Source organism: Lissotriton helveticus, chromosome 1_1 (genome assembly GCF_964261635.1).
Source record: "Lissotriton helveticus chromosome 1_1, aLisHel1.1, whole genome shotgun sequence".
NCBI lineage: Eukaryota > Metazoa > Chordata > Amphibia > Caudata > Salamandridae > Lissotriton > Lissotriton helveticus.
Genome location: NC_136057.1, coordinates 526,265,089 through 526,282,297, shown reverse-complemented (window position 1 = coordinate 526,282,297; position 17,209 = coordinate 526,265,089). Strand labels below are relative to the sequence as shown.

General features: G+C 45.8%; 1 protein-coding gene across 1 annotated transcript in view; it reads left to right on the top strand.

Moving 5' to 3' along the window:
- The window catches only part of VWF (von Willebrand factor), a 1,169,185-nt gene that overhangs the window by 629,046 nt on the left and 522,930 nt on the right, over positions 1–17,209 (top strand). The window contains exons 33-34 of the mRNA XM_078673989.1: positions 6,796–6,839; positions 13,257–13,434. Coding sequence (XP_078530115.1) covers positions 6,796–6,839; positions 13,257–13,434 — 222 coding nt within the window. The remainder of the gene's footprint in view (positions 1–6,795; positions 6,840–13,256; positions 13,435–17,209) is intronic.

Genomic DNA, 17,209 nt, shown 5'->3' with positions numbered 1-17,209 from the left:
TGAGGAATATATAGTGCCGCGGGCCTTAAGTTTTCCAAAATTTCTTCTGGTCGGCGACCTAAATATTCATGCGGATGCTCCTGACTCACCTGAAGCCCGTAGGCTCAGTGAAGTTCTTGAATTTGAATTTGAATTTAAAAAGCTTGTATAGCGCAACATACACCATAACGGTTTCTTGGCGCTTTTGGAGGCATGGAGAGCAAAAGGAAGAAGGGACCGTTAGTGTGGGAAGGCCTCAACAAACAGGCCCTTGCGAAAGAGGGAGTATTGTTTAATCGCTCGTAGATGGTCAGGAAGGGAGTTCCAAAATACGGGGGCCAAAACTGAGAAATTGGAGCCTCCCCATTTTTTCCTGGTATAGCGAGGAACCTGTAAGAGGGACTGAGATGATGATCGAAGCTGTCTAGTGGGGACATAATCTTTTAAAAGGGAGGAAATGAAGGCAGGGGCCATTCCCTGCCGTGCCTGGAAAACCATGCACCCAGTCTTGAAGAGAGACCGTTGCAGAACAGGCAACCAGTGCAGCGCTTTCAGCAGTGGTGTAGAGTGGTGGAAACGGGGGAGGCCATACACCAGCCGAGCTGCCTGGTTCTGCACAAGCTGGAGTTTACCGAGGCTGTATGCCGGGATGCCGTTGTACAGGGCATTGGCATAGTCTAGCCGGGAGATCACCAGGGCAGACATGATAAGTTTGAGAGCCAGAGGGGAGAAAAACCGGGAGACAGTGCGGATAGTGCGGAGCATCAGAAAGCAAGAAGAGACGACAGAGCTGATTTGTGAGTGGAGAGTGAGCTGATTGTTAATTTTTATGCCCAGAGTCTTGACCGTAGAAGAGGAAATAGGAGGGGAACCAAGAGTGGAGGGCCAGAAAGAAGAGTTCCAGGGACTGGAGGAGCCACCAGTGAGCACCAGCTCGGTTTTATCTGGGTTCAGCTTCAGATGGTTGCGGCTCATCCAGTCCCTGATGAAAATCATACTGGCTTGAAAATTGGAAATAGCGTGAGGGGAAGAAGAGAGGTTGAAGACAAGCTGGAGGTCATCCGCGTAGTTATATACAGTGACCTCCAGCTGCTGAAGCGCAAAGATAAGAGGATAGATATAGAGATTAAACAATAAGGGGGACAGAGAGGAGCCCTGGGGGACACCACAAGTGATCTTAAGAGGGGCTGCCGTGAACTCTTCCAGCCGGACCGCCTGTGTGCGATCCCGCAGGAAGGACGAGAGCCAAACTAGTGCTGAGCCCCCGATTCCCGCCGCTCCGATACGTGAAAGCAAGATGGAATGATCCACCGTATCGAAAGCGGCGGAGAGATCGAGGAGCACCAGGGCTTGATGTTTATTTTGGTCCAGGCCCTCCCTGAGGTTGTTCAGGACCGACACCACAACGGACTCATTAGAGTGCTTGGGACGGAAACCCGCTTGGCAGGGCGCCAAGCCTCCCGTAGCCTCTACATGGGCACCGAGCACCGAGGCAACATGGCGCTCGAGCACCTTGCCCAAGTATGGCAACAAAGAGATAGGCCGATAGTTGGTTAGGATAGCTGGATCGGCACCTGGTTTCTTCAAGATGGGCACGATGGTGGCCGCTTTAAGAGCCGGGGTCACAATCCCTTGTGAGAGGGAGCTGTTAAGAAAAGTGATCGGGGGCTGTATGCAAACTGAGTAGATTTGTTGTAGGATGCGTGCCGGACAAATATCAGCAGGGGAACCTGACTTGACTTTAAGAAGTGTTTCCCGGAACACTTCTTCCGTAATAGGGGGAATTGAAAATAGACAAGGCGGCAGGGTTGGCGGGCGGGGGTCAACATAAGAGGCAGAAGGAGGGGGAATGTTGTTCTTGATATTAGAGATTTTATCAAGAAAATAAGAATTCAAAGAATCACAGAGGGATTGAGTGGGAGGGGGTTTAGACATGCTCCTTTCTGAAAAAGCTAACTCGTGAACGATAGAAAAAATTTCTCGCGATTGATTTTCTGCTGTTAAAATTTTGGCTGAGAAATAGGTGGTTTTAGTTTCTACGATGGCTTTTTTGTACTCCTGCCGTAGAGTTAGATAACAGGTTTTCAGTAGGGGGCAATATTCCCTTCTCCATAATCTTTCAGCGCGCCGGAGAGCCAATTTCTTTTCCTTTAAGTCTATGTCAAACCATCGATTCGCCTCCTTAGCTCTTTTGATTGATATCCAGCGCAGGGGGGCTGATAAATTACAGCCTCCCGCAAGCCAGGTATCAATCCCAGTAGCTTGTGATGACGATGGTAAGCCAGCTAAGTCAGGTGTAGAGGCTAGGAGGGAGGATGACAATGAGGTCAGATCGACACGGTTCCAGTTCCGTGCCCAGATGTTTTTTTCCCGCGAGATCTTAACTGATAGACTAGGGTGAAGAGAGAAGAAAATAAAAGCATGGTCAGACCATGAACAAGGGGACACTGATATGGAGGAGATAGAGTAATTAAAGGACCAGACTTGGTCTAACACGTGTCCACCGGTATGTGTGGGGACATGAATGTGGGGAATAAAATTTAATGAGTGGAGCGAATCGGTAAATTGCTTTGAAGCAGGGCATTCTGACGGATCGTTGGGCCAGTAGTTGAAATCACCCAATATAAGAATAGAGGCATGATTGACCGCCAGCGTGGCCACTAGGTCCTGAAATGCTGATGTGAAGTGGGGAGTATTCTGGGGTGGTCGATAAGTAAGTAAACAGATAAGTGGGGGGGGAAAAGTGACAGAGCGAGCCACAAGGTGCTCAACACAGTTAATAGGAACGGAAGGGAGGAGCTGAAAGTTGTACTCTGATCTGGCGATGAGTGCCACGCCGCCTCCTTTTTTCCCTGCAGGGCGATCGACCCGAAGGGCCGCGTAAGCAGGGGGGAGAGCCGCTAGGAGAGAGGGCAAAGACGAGTCGCAAAACCACGTCTCCGTTAGACACAATATGTCTGGCTTCTGGGAGTCAAGCAAGATAAACAGATCCTGGTGGTGTTTCACAGCTGATCTAGTGTTTAATAAAATGAAGGACAGGGAGGAAGGGGGAGTAGGAAGGGAAGGACGAGACACCAAAGTAGGAGGGCTGAGGCCGAGGGCAGAGATGTTACTGCTAATGGCAACAGGAAGCGGCCAATTACCTTGTAGGTGTTTCAAACTCTCCGAGGAGTAGGTGGTAAGGATAGCAGAGTGCCGTGCCCCTAGCCCCGGTCGGCCGCGGACGGGCGCAGACGGGCTTAACTCAGGCGCAACTCCGGCGCGCCTACGACGCACCCTCTGCGCTCGTCCGCTGCGCTGACACATGTGGGCCGTTAAAATAGTATGGTGGCGAGGGGGGTGTGGCGAGGCTCTAGCTCGCACCAACCCGTTCCAAAATGGCGCCCGCGGCCGCTCGGGAGCCCGTTAGGCAGTGAGCCCACAGCAGGCGGCTGGGCTTCTGCACGAGTGGGGATCCACTCTAAAGGTAAGAGTCCCCGCTAGTAGTCAGCGGAATGGAGGTGGGGTGATTAAAAAGAGAGGGGTCGCTGCTTGTCGTCAGCAGGACCAAGTCGAATACAATGCTGCTCGTAGTCAGCAGAGACAAAAGTTATAATTAAAATAAGACAGCGCTCCAACAATCGCGCGTTAGCCCCCTGCCACAGGGCAACTAGCAATCACTAGGAGGGGAAAGAAGGGTCCTAAAATAGTATAGTGGCGAGGGGGGTGTGGCGAGGCTCTAGCACGCACCAACCCGTTCCAAAATGGTGCCCGCGGCCGCTGGGGAGCCCGTTAGGCGGTGAGCCCACAGCAGGTGGCTGGACTTCTGCACGAGTGGGGATCCACTCTAAAGGTAAGAGTCCCCGCTAGTAGTCAGCGGAATGGAGGTGGGGTGATTAAAAAGAGAGGGGTCGCTGCTTGTCGTCAGCAGGACCAAGTGACCTCGCACAGCTCAAGCAATGGGTGACTTCTCCGACGCATGTGGGAGGTCACCTTCTTGATTTGGGCTGCTCAAATTTCCCCATTAAGACTGTGAGCGTAGAAAAAGTTACCTGGTCCGATCATGACCTGGTCAGGTTTGCGTGGGAGATGGTGGAATCTGGTCAAACACCTCCCATGTGCCACACCCAAAAGGTCAATGTGCCCGTATTCAGAAAGGCCCTATCCGGAGCCCGCCCACAACCCACGGTGGTTTTGGATGAGGCGGTTGGCGGGTTTAATGAGTGGGTGCTACAGGCGGCTACTGCATCCACCAAACACACTACCGTGTCTAGACTCCGACGCTTTCCCTCTCAACCCTGGTTTTCTCCCGAGTTGAGAGAGCAAAAACTAGTCTGTAAAAAATTGGAACGTGCGTGGAGATGTGGATATAGCTCTGAGGCCAAGTCTGTTCTACGCTCAGCTCAAAAAGATTATTATGCCGCTATTAAGGTTGCTAAAGGGAATTATTATGCAGGGCGCATCGCTAAAGCAGATAACAATAGTAGAGAGATTTTCTCTATTGTTAAAAGTTTTGTATCCCCTGTTGCTGATGTTGCTACTCTCCCTTCCTCTGCGCAATGGTGCGAGGATTTGTCCACCTTCTTCATCAGCAAAATAGCTAGGATACAGCAGGACCTACTCGCGGCGCGGCCCGCAGATTGTTTAGCGGCCGACTCTTGTTTTACACATTGCCCGTGTTCTGGGCAACAGCTGACTAACTTTGCGCAAATCGCAGAGTGTGCTGTACTACCTCTTCTTCAGTCTCTGAAATCCGGCTCTCCCGCTGACCCGTGCCCAGCCCGAGTGCTTTCGGAGGTGGCGGAAACTGTCTGTAGTGAGATCACGCAGATAGTGAATCTCTCCCTGGCTTCTGGTGAGGTTCCTCTCGGTTGGAAACGAGCCAAACTTCTGCCGCTCCTGAAAAAACCGGGTCTGGATGCTACGGTTCCTGGGAATTATCGTCCCATATCCCTTTTGCCAGCACTCGCCAAAATCTGTGAGAAAGTGGTTTTTCAGCAATTGGAGAGTTTTGTGGAATCCTCCAATGCCCTTCATCCTGCCCAATCGGGCTTTAGGGCGTCCTATAGTACCGAGACTGCGCTGGTGGAGATGACGGAGTCTATTCGGGAATGTTTGGACAGAGGCGGCAGAGCGGTCCTGATCTTATTGGACCTCTCTGCCGCGTTCGATACCGTCCCTTATGAGCTCCTCCTTGCCAGGCTGTCTGCTATTGGTATCGGTGGGGTTGTTCTGGCCTGGCTGTCCTCTTTTCTATCGGATAGGACACAGCAGGTCTGGATGCCGCCCCACGCCTCAGAGCCTAAACCACTCCTCATGGGGGTCCCTCAGGGATCCACTCTTAGTCCCCTACTGTTCAACATTTACATCACCCCCTTGGTGTATTTAGCGGAACAGTATGGGGCTAAGATTATAGGGTATGCAGATGATACTCAGTTGCTGTTCACCTGGCCGGACGATATTTTGGATGCCTCTGCAGTCCATTTATGTTTGTCCTCAGTATTTCGCTGGTTAACCTTGGCCCAGCTGAAGTGCAATGAGGACAAATCCGAGGTGCTTTTTTATGGTTCCTTCCCCTCCTCTTTCAGGAATACGCTGTGGCCCCCGAATATTCCCAGCCCCAAAGAGATGGGGGGCCCCGCGAAAAACCTTGGTGTCTGGTTTGGGGAGGACCTTAGATTCGAGGACCATATAAAGAAGCTCACGGGAACCTGCTTTGCCACGTTGAGAATGCTTCGCAAATTTTTCCCTTTGCTCCCCAGGGATGCCAAGGAGACTGTTGCTCGGGCTCTCATACTGGCAAGGTTGGATTATGCAAATGCACTGTTCAGTGGCATTCCGGCTTACCTGGTTAAACGCCTGCAAATTATCCAGAATTCGGCTGTCCGTCTCCTATTCAATGTCCCAAGATGGAAGAGTGTGCGTTCTCATCTGCGCACTCTTCACTGGCTTCCCGTATCACAGCGCATTCTGTTCAAATCTTTGGTGCTTGCGTTTAGAGCAATCCATGACCAAGGCCCCGCATACTTGAGAAACAGATTTGCCATCTATGCCCCCGCCCGTACCCTTAGATCATCTACTCTGTTTAAACTGTCTCTTCCTCGTTTTAACCGAGCTAGACTCGGCGGTCAGTCGATTGCCGTGGTAGCGGCCCGAGCTTGGAATGCTCTCCCTCTCCATTTGCGCTCCATGCAATCGGTGACTCAATTTAAGAAGAACCTGAAAACTCATCTGTTCAGGAGTATAACCTAGGTTGTTTTCTTGTTGTTCTGCTTTCTGTCTTTTCCAATTCGCGCCAGGATACTCCCAAGTAACGGAGCGCGTTACAAAACGGTTTATACATACATACATACATACATACATATATATATATATATATATATATATATATATATATATATATATATATATATATATATTTTTTTTTTTTTTTATTGCCCACTATCCACTCTGTACCCCCGCACCCGCCTCCGCCACCCGTGAACCATGCCAGCTGCCACTGAACATACCACTGAATGAGCTCTGACTGCCTGGTGTACTTTGTTTCATTTTTTTTAATACAAAGTAATAACATTTTTACTTTTAGGCGTTAGCTACCCAGATTAATACCGATGAAAAGGTAATATGGTAAATTTATGTATTGTGCAATTTCGAAAGTTGGATAATGTCACAATGTTGTTTTTCTTGTGTATTTATAATTGTGCATTCGTATGTACTGTTTGTACCAGTAACTTCACCTTATCTACCTGAAACAACGCAGTTTAAGTTTAAAAAGAAAAAATAAACAATCAACCCTCCGACTTATGAAACGTTTTAACTTGTATGCTTTCTTTTCAGAATACGCTCGAGTATGCCTTGATGAGGATGGCAACGAAAGACAGGTGAGTGCATATTGGAGGCTAATTTATTTTCAGTGCAGATAAATGCAGCATACTGTTCTCTGTGAACTCTCAGCAAGACATTCCAAAGCAGTGTTTGAGATCTGTTGCACATAACTTCATGAGACAGACAGCGCTTCCTAAACCAATTATTTGAGTCATGGAACACAGTACATTCAGGGAACTAAGCGATGTTTCTTATTTTCTAGCACTTTATCCATCACCATAATATAGAAAGTGACATAAATAGAAAAGGGTGGATTGCAGTTACATCACATCTTGTGTATGTGTCCCAGCTAAAAAAGTAAATTTCACATTCTGTGACCAGTAAAAGTACATTTCACATTCCGTGACCAGTAAAAGTACATTTCACATTCCGTGACCAGTACACATAGAAGCAAATCAGGAAAAATACAAATAAACATGCTGCGTTATGCTTCAATGCTGAAGTTCCAAGTTTCCTTCTTCCAGTTGGACATTTCTAAAGACTTGAAAAATGTTCAAAGAATTGAAAGTGATGTCTTCTGCTGTGATATTATAATGCACCTTTTCGTAAATAGATCAGGGAAATCCACAGCTTGGCTGGGAGCAACACACCTGCTTTCTTCTGAAATTCTGCTGAACACAATTGATCAGTATTTAAATGTTTCTAACAATGAAAACAATGAGTTTCCTCCCTTATTTAATACCTGCAATAAGGGGGTGATTACGCTCTATCATTTGTATTTTTCGACGATTTAATGTCAATAGTTGCATTAGTTGCATGCATTTCCTTCTATGGAGTCTCCTGAGTAGACACACACAACCGTTCCATATTTATAGTATAGTAGTAATGTGAAAGTTGCCACTGTGAAACCACTTTTAAGTTTTTTTTAATATAATGCATTCTGTACTGGCCATTAATACCCTTTTATTGACCTGTATCAAAAGATTGCCTGTCTCTTTGCTCAACGTGATAGTGGACTGGATTTTTCCCGACCTTTGCCCACAATTTCTTACAGCGTATCATGAGGTACATATACTTTTGAGAAATTGTGTTGATGGTTGAGGTGGTGTGAGCCCTTGTCAAGGGGAAACCACAAAAAGTCACACAAATTAACCTGTGCTTAACCCCCTGTTATCTTGGCACAAAAGCAGTCAGGCTTACCTTAGAGGCAATGTGTAAAGTATTTAGGCAGCCCTCAATCAGCAATAATGTGAAAACACAACCTAAGAAAAATTCCACACCAATTCAGAAACAAATGAGTACATTTTAGCAAATTATTTGGCTCCTAATAGCAGTATATATAATTTTTAACTTTTAAAGTAGAATAGTGCCTAAAAGATCAAAGCACCAACTGCAGCCATCAAGTCGAGCAGAGTGGGGCAAAGTCAAAAGTTATGGCTGACTGCGATGGAGCCCTGTCCAGATACACAAAGTGGATTGGCCTGGTCACTTCTTACCTACATACTTAGATTTTTTTAAGAAAAATGTCTATGAAGGAAAAGTTCAGCAGAGCAAGGAAACTGGCTGTGTTTGAGGATGAAGCATCATTGCAGGGGACCGCAGTACAAATACTGTGAAGATTTCTATATTCAGGCTTAGTCTCTATTATTGAAGTTGAATAACTCCAGCGGGATGAAGCTGCAGGCTGTAGCCAATGAGGGCTCCACAAGGCTGGATATCCCTTCAGTGTTTAACAGGATTTGCTGCTACAGAGATGAATGTAGTGGGAGCTTTTACAAAGTCAGGTTGATCGGCGATGCTTCTTGGGTGGATCAGCAAGCAGGTAGCTCCCGGTCTCAGAGCACTTTTTGGCAGACAATTGTCTAAGTCTCAAGTTTTGGATTTGGGCTATCTAAACATCTGCAGCAACACCTCCAAGGGTCCAGGGGCCTCATTTAGGAAAAGTGACGCATCGCTGCGTGAAAACAGCGATGCGTCACTTTTCACTGCGTCCTCCTTGCGACACCAATGATGCGTCATATTTACAGTATGACGCATCATGTCGCAAGGAGTTACAGATACGTCAATATTTCTGACGTATCTGTAAGCGCAAAAGTCACGCATTGCTGGAGTGTGTCACAAAAGTGACGCAACTCCAGCAATGTGTTCTTTCACATGGGGAAAGCCTCATGTGAAAGGGCTTGCGTCAGTCTTACGCCTGCTGTGAGGCAGGCGCAAGATTTTGATGCAACAGCGTCCTAAAAGTGACGCAGTGAAATCTCATAGATTTCACTGCGTCACTATTACGAGGCTTTTTGCGGGGGAACGCCCCCCCTGCATACATTATACCTGACGCAGGTATAATGTAGCGCAGGGGTTTACAAAGTGACGCATCTGCTTAGATGCGTCACTTTGTAAATAGTGCGCAACAGGAGGCATGTTTTACGCCGCCGATGCGTAACAAAAAGTGACGCATCGGAAGCGCAAAACTGATGCACGGCCTCATAAATGAGGCCCCAGGACTGGAGAGGCACCACTTGAGGGTCAGGACTCTTTAAGCTGGGTCCAGGTGCAAGAACAAGATTGTTGGAGCCTTTTCTGTCCCTAAGAATCTGATCAGGATGCCATACAACTAGCCCTTCGAGTCACTCATGAAGTACTGGGTTCAAGTAGAAAAGCAGGTCTCAAGCCACGAGACAGTCCTCTGAAAGCACAAGGCAGGCTTCAGGCAGCAGCTCAGTCCTCTTGATATAGCAGCGCAGCCCTCTAAATTACACAGCAGGCCAGAGGCAGCAGGGCAGTACTTTTGACAGTCTTCAGTAGGTACAACATTGAACTGAAGAGTATGTCTAAGTGTCATAATTTTATACCTGGTGCCAGCTTTAAAGTTGAAGAAACTTCTGGAGTTTCATCCCTCTCCACAGAAGCCATATGCAAATCAGTCTTGACCCTGCGCCTCCTGGGAACAGTGCAGCCCGAACTGCCAAGCCAGGTCCTCCCTGGACCGGAAACAAGCATCCTAGGACCGGTTTCGGGGTTTCACCCCTCATCAGCCAGGATAGCTTCAATCCAGTGACACATTCTGTCTATCAATTCTTTCTTTTGCATTTGTCGCCCTAATTGGGAAGGGTATGCCCATATGTGGGTCCCGTGCTCACTACACCACTGGATTCAAGCTAGCCTGACTGATGAAGTGTGATGCCCTGAAACCAGTCCCATGATGCCTGTTTCTGGTCAAGGGAGGACCTGGCTTGGCAGTTCTGGCTGGACTGTTCCCACAAGGAACAGGGTCAAGACTGATTTGCATATGGCTGGGTCCAAACTGGGGTGGTGTGGTGAGCAAAAGAATGATGGATTAAACCCAGATCCTTGTGACTGGGGGTGAATGTTTGCATTGTCCAGCATTCAGTCCATCAATTGTTTCTTTTGCAAACTTTAAAAATGTGAGCATGTAAAACCGTAGTGTTCTTACTCAGGCCTAAATGTGACCATATGACACAATGGGGCAACGTGCTGCGATGCGATGCGATGTGGGTATTTGCGGTGGTTTGAATCCACGTGATAGCTGCGATGCATCGGTTCAGCATCATGGTAGCGTCATGCAGCAGATGAGATGCGACTGTTCAGCTGGATCCACAAAGGCTGGCAGAGCACCTTAGCCCCACTTCCTATTGTCCAAGACTGGGGTTGCACCAATTGACAGGGTAGACTCACAGATGGCGGTGTCCAGGTGCAGGAGCAAGGTTGTTTGAAGCCTGTTGTGTTCTGATGCCAGCCAAGTAGTCTTTGGAATCCCTCTGTGGTTCTGGTTTCAAGAGATGAAGGTACAGTCCTTTTCACCTGAGCAAGAGGGCAACATGTAAGCAAAGCAAGGCAACAGTCCAGCAGGACAGAAGGGCAGCAGTCAAGCAGAGTGGCAGTCCTTAAGCATTGGAGTTACCTAAAAACATTTAATAAGCTGTAATTAACAAATGGGAACAGATGACCAGTTTACGTTTGGTGTCTTTGAATTGTAATGAAAAACCCTTTCTTATGGTGAAGTCAGATTTTAAATTACAATTTCGAAAATGCCACCTTTAGAAAGTTGGCATTTTCCTGCCTTAGCCATTTAGTGCCTGTAGCCTGTACCTGGTTCACAAAGCTGGTAGTATATAACAGTTGGGCTTTATGTATTTCTCCTTGACCGCCAGTTTCAATAGGGAGCTTAGGTGTGCCTGGATGGGCCATCACTGACAGGATGGGAGGGCAGAGCTTGGCACACCCCTACTTACACTTGAATAGGCTGTGTCCTGCTTCCACACAAACAACTGTATGCCCCTGTGGTTAGTCTGGAGCTTGGGCAGGAGAAAAAGGAAACCTGTTCACTTCAAAGGGAAAACCTCTAAAAGCTTCTCCCACTTCAAAGGAGGACCCAGGTGTAAATATTGGACCTCAGACACCAACTCTTCAGTACACTTCTGGACCTGTAGAGACTGCTGTGCTGCTAAAAGGACTGCCCTCTAGTCTGCTGCCTTGCTGGATTGCGGCACAGCTTTTTTCCTGCCTGAGTCAGGGGAATTGGACCTGCACCTGAACCAAGGACTCCCAGAGGGATTCCAAGGGCTAGTCTGCTGGTCTCCTGTTCAGAGCCACAGGGACATAACAGGCTCCCAATCTCCAGAACCAGGATACAGATCCAGTTGGAGTCAACCCCAGACCCCCATGTGGTGCCCCTCAGGTCCTGGACCCATGGTGTGGTATCAGAGAGGCTGAATTGAGGTTTTTGGGTTCTTTGTGACGTAACTGGCTCATTGGTGCCAAAGCCTTGTCATTTCCTCAGCCCGGCAACACAAAGTTCTGTCAGCCTGACCCTTCATGTGACAGTATCGACCACTTGTGGGGAGCGCCACCTTGAAACTTTGACCCGACTGTCTGTGATGTCGACAGGATCTTCTTGCTACAGCAAATGCTCCACAACACCTGGCCATCTCTTTGTGCTACTTTGACGGACTAATCCAAAGCTTTCCTTGCTCCCTGTTGCCCTTTCCACTGTGAACAGAACTCTTGGCATTGGACTGGGAAGGGAATCCTTTTCAGCTGGACTAACCTGGTCCCTATATCCGACCAGTGCTCCATCGCGGTCGGCCTGAACATGTGACTTTCTCCCGGTCTCGCACAACCAGATACCTGCAAGTGATGCTTTGGTGTTTTTGGCTCTATTTTTGCTTACATCTTTCAAATTTCATCTCTGGTTCTACTGATTGGATTTGCGTCATTTTGGTCTTAATTTATTTATTACATTTTGTTATATTTTTCTAACTTGGTGTTGGTGTCGGATATCTCTTATGTTTTGTTTTTACTTTACTACTGTTTGAAGTAGTGCATAAATACTATGCACATTGTCTTTAATTTAAGCCTGACTGCTCTGTGCCAATCTACCAGAGGGTTGAGCACAGGTTAATTTGGGGTTTGTTTGTGCCTCACCTTGACAAGGATTTTGTTGACTGCATGATTAAATGTTTCATCCCCTCAACCAGTAACCCAATGTCCCATCTGGACCTATTGGAATTCCCAATTCTGTTATAGTTTGTAAAACAAAGCAAAACATAAAAATACTGAAAACTATACACATATACAAAAATCGATGTTTTCATTTTATTGGGAAGGTGTAAGCTTTTCAAAATGTGGTTTTATGTCTAAAAGATACACTTTGCCTGACTCTATCATAAGGCTTTCTCTTCTTTGCTCCTAGCCACCAATTATCCAGACCAGATTCAGTTTTTTGTTCTTGTGCTGGTCCCACTAATCAAGGATACAAACTTAATTTTTTTCCTCCAATTTCAAATTCCTTCATATTTACAGAACATTTTAAAATGCTCAAAATAGAATATATGCTTTATAAAGCTTTCTGCATATTTAATTTTATAAACAGTCATGGACTTTGAGTAGGTATAGTGGACCCACAGGGAACCTCATAAGTCCCCAGATAAAAACCCCACTTTAATATGCAATTAGGTCACATACCAAACTAAGGTACAAATATGAAGGCATAATGCTTTTACGATTAGGTACGAATGCTAAATTAATACCAACAATTACACTATTCATTGGTATGTATCCTTGCCATATTTGTGATTGGTTTGGATGTCACAGGTAAGCAGTTCAGAGCATACACACACACACACACACACACACACACAAACATGTCCCTCTACATAAGTCCTAATTGTGTTTAGATGTTAGTAAAATGTAGATTTCTATTATTGCATAGATTCCTACTGAGGTTTTTGTCTAAGAGGGGGCATCTTCCAAAATTAGCTTTTTATAATATATATTATTGAACTCTAGAAGATCTGTGTGGAATGACACATTTTCAGAATTTCCACAAAAATCCCCAAATGTCTCAACATTTTTACTTGACATTTCAAATATATTTTTCCTGTGGGAGGCTGGTTTATGCAGAAAATATTTAATGTTGTTGACATATATTCTTTTATTCTTTTTATTACCCTTAGCCTGGTGATAAATGGACATTATCTGATCAGTGTCATAGTGTGACTTGTTTGCCAGGCGGCCATACAATTCTTGAAAGCCACAAAGTCAACTGCGCGAAGATTCCAAAGCCTACCTGTCACAATAATCTCCCTGCTATAAAAATTGAAGAAACGTGTGGCTGCAGATGGACTTGCCCTTGTAAGTATTACGGAGAAACTTAGGTAGATTTATTTACATTTATCTAGTTAGGTCCCTTGAAGCTGTGAATCATGAAAAGATATAGAATTCATTACTGCTGTAAATAATCTCAATTGTTAGATGAGCAATGAGTTGAAGTCGAACATTCCACATTGCTTAGCCTTACTTAAACTCTTCTATGGATGTTTTCTAATATTTGGTAATCCAGTCACTCTTATTGTATTCATTAATCGATGATGCATAAAATGACATACATGCATTGCTACAACCAATTATGTCTCTGCTGTTCGTCGTGGTGTTTTGACCCAAGAGTGATGGATTGAGGCAGAAGCTCTGATTAAATTAGTTTTGATAGGTGTATCAGTATTTATGCTTGACTCAATATAGTAATTTTTGGACCCCAATGCTGTATAGATACATCATATTTTAGCGAGTTCAGTATTTAACTTATGATTAAGTTTCACATGTATTTCAACCGCCTGGGTTACCTTAATTGAGATCTACAGAACCACGTGTTCTATGATTCGACTAAATCCAAGAAACTGTTCTTTTGAAGACGTTTCTTTCAACGAAGAAAACCACCGACATGTCAGCTAGTCGCCCAAGCATAAAATGACTGATCCATGACATTCTCGTGGATCACTAAATTTTTTGGCATGAGCTGGATTTCTACAAGCACAAAAACAGATGGGTTAGAACAGATTCCTTTTGTTGTGGCAGCGGTGCTGAGTGGTGATATGTCTGACTTTATTTTGGAGAGTTTCTCTTGAGTGAACCATGTTCTGTGTAGGTAATATAGTTGAATGAGCCATAGGCGAGACAAGATTGCCAGAGTACAGAGAACTATCTTTGCTTCCGTCCATTCGTCGTTGTCAAGCTCATCTTTGCTTCTCTCCATTCGTCGTTGTCCATCTCCCAGCCAGATCTCAGTGGATTCATTGGATCTGAGATGTTAACAACCAGAGCACAGTATAATATTAAAATGCCATCTTCAACCTCTACAGAGCATGGGAACATGTAAGAAAGGACAGAGCACTAGGCCTAGAGGTTTTTAATGCCTAGACTAAAATGCCCAAATTCACCCCCTCACACATCTCCAAACTTTCAGTGCATACACACACGAACATCATTCACTTGAGAAAATCCAAAAGATATCTTTTGGTATGTATACCATAATTTAAGATACTATATTATTGTATTCTGTTAACTTTATATTTCAATCTGATCTAGTTGTTGAGAGGGATGCATTAAAAACCCATGTGATATGGTACATGAGAAACCTAGTGTTTTCATCGTTGATTGGGATTCTAGGGGTTGAAGTCTGGAGTTGGTGGGGAGGTATATCATTTTAGGTTGCAGTGGTTCTAACATGTGTCTTAAGTAAAGGAATCTGAAAAACTGTGATTTATGCAGCTGGAATTCTCCGCATAAATCTGTGAATGATTTAATGGCATCTGTTATACCTGGCATCATTGGCGTGGGTTTTCCCTGCTTTTTTGCCTTTGCCTCCTGGGTTTTTGCTGTGTGTTGGACTTCCCTTTGCTGGTCTAGATGCTTTGGGCACTTTGCCACTACTGTTCAGTACCAAAGTACAAGTGTTGCCTTTGTCAATTGTTGTTATAGATTGGTGTTTCAATGATTGATTTATTTGGTCTGCTGTTAAGTCCCTAACACAGTGCAATTTGTGTGCCCAGCGCCCACTTGCCAGGCCCTAACCATCCCTTTTCTTAAATGTTAGTCACCCCTAAGGTAAGCCCAAGGTACTCTTGTGGGAAGGGTGCAGTGTATGTGAAAGGTAGGACATGCCCTGATGGGTGTGGCATGTCCTGATTGTGAAATACTGCCAATTTAGTTTTTCACTATAAAAGGCTATTATTTCCCCATAGGATAGAATGGGGAGTTTGCCAATAACATCTTATGAGCATTACTGCCCATGGGAACAAGATAGGAAAATAAAGTTTGAAATGCCTGAACTCAGAATGTTAAGAGGCATTGTTTAGTAAGGGGGATTTTTACATTCTGGGTTTGAAAATATCACTTTTAGAAAGTAGGTATTTTCTTGCCTAACCATCCAGTGTGCCTCTGCTAGGGTTGTGTATTGACTGTCTGGCTTTAGAGTGACAGGGGCTGGGGATGTGCATTCTGTTCAGACAGCCACTTGGGGGTTAGGTGTATCCTGCCTTTCCAGGGTGAATCCGGACTGGGCTGAATAGACCTGGTCGGCATTCAAAGTAAGGGGAGGAGATTTCCTTCACACATGAATAGGCCTGGTCTGCCAAGTACAATGCTGTTTCCTCCTCCTGGCAGGACGCTGCACCAGAGAGGACACAACTAGTTTTGGCTGGGCAACGTGCTTCACTGCCACAGAGAACAATGGGTTTTGGATTATAAAAAGAGGGGCCCAGACCCAGACCTTTAGATCACTTCTGGGATATCAAGAGGAACCTTTGCCAAGGAGAAGAGCTGGAGAAACTGAGGAGGAATACTGCCCCTGTGATGTGCTGTTTGCTGACTGGGGTTGGCCTGCAGTGGTTACTTTCTGCCACGGAAAGGAGAAGGACTTTACTGTTTGCTGTGTTCCCTGCTTGAGGAAGATCTCTAAGGGCTTAAAATTGAGCTTGCCTCAAGTTCTGAAGTCTCAGGGACACAAAGACGTCACCCCTAGTCCACCCTGAACTCTTTTGCTGTGGGTCCTGACCTGCTGAGAGGTGCCTGCCAATGTTCTGGAGCTTCTGGAGGTTGTTGTGGGACTGGAAACTACAAGAACTGTGAAAATTGATGCATCGCCTGTTTCCGATGCATCGCAGCAGTGCGAGAATAATTTTCCTACACATCGCCGCCGCCGAAGAATTGATGCAACACCTGCTTGCGTCTGAAGTGTCTGCCGTGCAATGAATCCTGTGCACCGACCTCCGGCTTTTGATATCACCGCACCGATTCTGATGCAGCCCTGTTGGAGAAGAACTGACGCATCGAGGGGACGTGGGTCTTCATGCATCTGATCATACTGCATTGTCATGCATCGCATTCTATCGTCAAGTCTGTCTCATCGTTGAGGGATGCAGTAAGAAACCAACGCATAACCTCCCCACGCAGTAAGAAACCAACACATCACCTCCTCTCCAGTAAGGAACCGACGCATCATCTACCCTGCGCAGCAGTAAGGAACTGACTCATCACCTGAGCATGGAACCGACGCATCACCTTCCCTGAGTGTAAGGAACCAACGCATCACCTTCCCTGCAACCCTTTTTGCTTGCATTTTGCGACGCATCCATGGTACTTTGTGTAAAAGTGTCGCTCCCAACATTTTCTTGGAACAGAACTGTTTCTACCTTTTAAGAATCATATTTTAGTACTGTATTGTGGATTTCTGTTGTTTGGTCCTGTTTTGGCTTAGATAAAGATTACTTATTTTTCTAAACTTGTGTGGTGTCCATTTGTAGTGTTTTCACTGTAGTACTGTATGGGTTCACAAATGCTTTACACACTGCCTTGGAGATAAGCCTGTCTGCTCGTGTCAAGCTACCAAGGGGGTGAGCAGGTGTTATTTTAGAAGTGTATCCCCCTTACACTGACTAGGAAGAAGGGTCCCTTCTTGGACAAAGGCACCTACCTATGCCAACTAGAGACCCCTATTTAGAGCATCCATGTCCCATGAAACTTTCATTTGAAAGATTCTGATAAAGTCAAGTCAAGGACCCTCATGTTTGTCCAAAACCAATCACCTTTCCATATTGAGGTTTCCAATATGAATTGTTAGAACAAACAATGT